Source organism: Centruroides sculpturatus, unplaced genomic scaffold (assembly GCF_000671375.1).
Source record: "Centruroides sculpturatus isolate CEXI.00-Female unplaced genomic scaffold, Cexi_2.0 scaffold213, whole genome shotgun sequence".
Taxonomy (NCBI): Eukaryota; Metazoa; Arthropoda; class Arachnida; order Scorpiones; family Buthidae; genus Centruroides; species Centruroides sculpturatus.
In genome coordinates, this window is record NW_019384355.1 from 249,818 (window position 1) to 253,218 (window position 3,401).

Sequence of the window (3,401 nt, forward strand, 5' to 3'; positions counted from 1 at the left end):
TGCACTAAGGTTATGAAAATGTATTATACACATGTCGATATTATTTATCTTATCATTTTGGTAATAAAAGAACAGGATGAATTTAATGCTACTATCTACATTGTCAAAATAATAGTTGTTTAGAAGACAATTTTAAAAATAGCAATTTTGATAAATGCTTTAAAGCATTGATATGGGTTAATGTATTCTGTACTTGGAAAAATGCATTTGTAGAATACACATATCTTAGTAGAATTTCTTTGATTTTGAAAAATATTTTTTCAAACTTCAACAATTCTTTTCTGCAATTTTTCTTGCCAGTTTCACAATAAAATTTTGACAAAGTGCCACCACGATAGTGCAAAATATATGGCTTTATATATGATGTATTTTCATATAATATCTTTCAGGTCATAAAATTCTTCATGTCAAACTCATATGATAGACTATGTCATGTTTCCAACCAATATTTATTATAACTACTGAGCATATCCAAACAATAAAATGTTAAATCGGAACATATTTATAGTTAAAATATCAAATATAAATTTTTCAAAAAAATATACGTTATCGAAATCGAAATAAAAAATTGTTGTAAATATTACTATTTAGTGAATAAACGTAATTAAAATGAAGTTAATATTTTTCTTTTTTAAATACTTACTCCAGGTTCGGGACATTGATTGATTCCACCGGCTATGTAATCCATATCTCGAGTTAGAACACTGCCATTGTAGCACATGTGGATGTTTTCAGTGAATCTTTGTTCTACTTCAGCTACAGCATAAACACACATGGCAGAATTAGGAGACGTACGATATGTATGATCTTTACTGACAGCAAATACACCAACGAGAACATCGACTCCTGGTTCTATATGTAAATCAGCAGCAAGATCGGCCCCGGCACGCACCAAACTAGCATCTTGCAACAGATTATAGTCTGTTCCATCAGATCCTAGGCACTGCAAGGTCACTTCAGTATAAGTGTTGTAACCCGCATCTGATATACAAACTCTCGACAAACGGGTAATGTAACCCCATTCCTCCAAAGCTCTCAGATGTGATTTACGTTGAGTTGTTGCAAAGTATATAAAATCACCAGAGCTAAAGCCATAGACATAATGCACCAGATAGTAATCACGTAGATGAAAGCTTATATCAACTCGAGCGATTGAAGAGAAAGATTTCTCTACCACTGTAAAAAGACGAGCCGGATCAAGACTTCGACTGCAAATTGCTGGGACCATATCACGATATGGTCCTAAACGACTATTGGTAGTAGCCACGTATAGAACTCTCGATGGATATCCGGCGTATCGAGCAGGTCCTATGAAGGCAAATGTTGAGGAATTTTCATCGTTGGATGATACAGGAACGGGCACTAGGTCCTCGTAATTCGAAATATCTTCGAGATGATGTCTTCGGCAAGCACCTTGATGAACACTTCCACAAACCAATAACATTCTGACCTCTTGGTCGATGACTAGTACCTTGTTGACGTTAGTTAAAGAAAATAGCTGCTGTCCGCTACAGTCTGTGGGAAAACATTGGATGTTGTCCATCACTGGTCCAGTCTGTACAGATGCTTCCAATTCTAGGCTTGAATTAAATTGATAGAGCCAATTTGTGGCTCCGACGTATATTCTTCCAGTTTGTGGATCTATTGCCATATGAGTAAAATTGATTGTCTCGTTGTAAGTTGTATATGATGCATAGATGTCCGAGTCTTGATGTACAGCTTGACAAAGATATCCTGTCCAGATTATAAGGAGAAGATACATGATATATAGCCATAATCTATCAATATGAATCTTACACTTCCAATTTCTTCGGTTCGAAGAAACTTTGGATTTTGATTCCATTCTCTCCAATTTTGTCTTCAATGGGTTAACATGTTCATGCAATCTGTAAAATATTTATAAAAGTTATTATTATAAAAAGTTTATTTTTCCTAGAAGATTAACAACTTTAAGATAAATAGGGAGAATTAAATTTAAATTATGATGAGTCTTGTATAAATTAATGCATAACTGCTTGGATTAATATAATTTCAAAGTAGGTCTGTGAATATATTTTAAAAATGAAATATGAACAAGTTTTAATGAGACATTAAAACCTCATAGAAGTTTCATCCAAAAAAAAATGTTTAATCCTACCTATCGTATAATTTAAAACTACATTCATAAATCTTAGCATTTTAAGGAATACTTATATGTAGTAAAAACTAATATTTATGAATGCAGTTTTAAAAATAACTATTATATAAATGGAGTTATTTATTATAACTTAAAAATAAAAAGACTAAAATGAAAGTAATGGATGAAAAAGATTCTTACTAAAGACGTACGAATAATGAAAGAACATTTAAAGAAGTTCTAACTTGCTCATGATCATTATACGAAAGGAATTACATAAGCTATAACATTCAAATGGGCTACAGCTATTTAGAAGAAATGGGATTANTCTTTTGTTTGACATATTAATATGTATAAATAAGACAATTATTTCAATTATTATAAATTAAATCATTAATATAATTAATTATCGAAAGTATTTTGGCAAGAAATTCCTAATTTTTATATATACATACGTAATATATATAGCTTTATTTCCCCCATAACCTAGTTTGTTAATCATTGATATCTAACAATGTTGCGATGAAAATATTAAATTAATTATGACATAAAATCAGCGTTATGTAGAATGAATTATGAAGAGTTCTGGTTGATGATGTAATTTATCTAACGCCAAAACGGAAATTTAATTTCATTCTTAAATAATTGCGAGTTTCTGAACATTTTATTTATCTTGGGGATATTTTTTTTTGAAGAGATAAATTTGAATAACGCCCTTTGGTATGGGCGTAATTCAAATTTGTACGGTTTACTGAAATTATGAATTACTTCGGCAGAACCAGATTAAATTCTTAATTTTTTTCCCCCTTTTTTTCTGTTGTAGAAAATGCGCTTTTATTCACGCACCGGGATGATCTTTAATATAATTAAACGTGGTAAAGCTTGTTAATGCGTAAATTTTAAAATGGCGTAATTGTTTGTGGATTGCACGCAAGAAAAACTACGGTAAATGTAATTAAGCCTATAGGTATTTTCTGTATCAGAGTTGTAATTTTAAATGATTTAATGTGTGTAAATACCGTGATATTTTTTTCAGAATGGATTTTAAAATTATAATTTCTATTTAAATTATAAAAAATAATAATCGTTATCATTATATACGTTTTTCTTAACGACACAAAATTTATTTCGACATATAACCTGTAACGATTATTTTCGGTTGCTTTATATTTTAATTTAAGCATGATTTATTAAATAATTTAGCACAATGTTATTCTTAATTATATAGGCATATATTAAATTCTAATGATATATTTTGGTTAAATTTATTAATTAAATGATGGAA

At 30.0% G+C, this 3,401-nt stretch overlaps 1 protein-coding gene across 1 annotated transcript in view; it reads right to left on the reverse strand.

Annotated features, from left to right (window-relative positions):
- LOC111639369 (plexin-B-like) overlaps positions 1-1,888 on the reverse strand; it is a 163,673-nt gene extending 161,785 nt beyond the window's left edge. Inside the window, exon 1 of the mRNA XM_023385244.1 lies at positions 644-1,888. Coding sequence (XP_023241012.1) covers positions 644-1,843 — 1,200 coding nt within the window. The 5' untranslated portion in view covers positions 1,844-1,888. The remainder of the gene's footprint in view (positions 1-643) is intronic.
- Between the last annotated feature and the right edge of the window lie 1,513 nt (positions 1,889-3,401).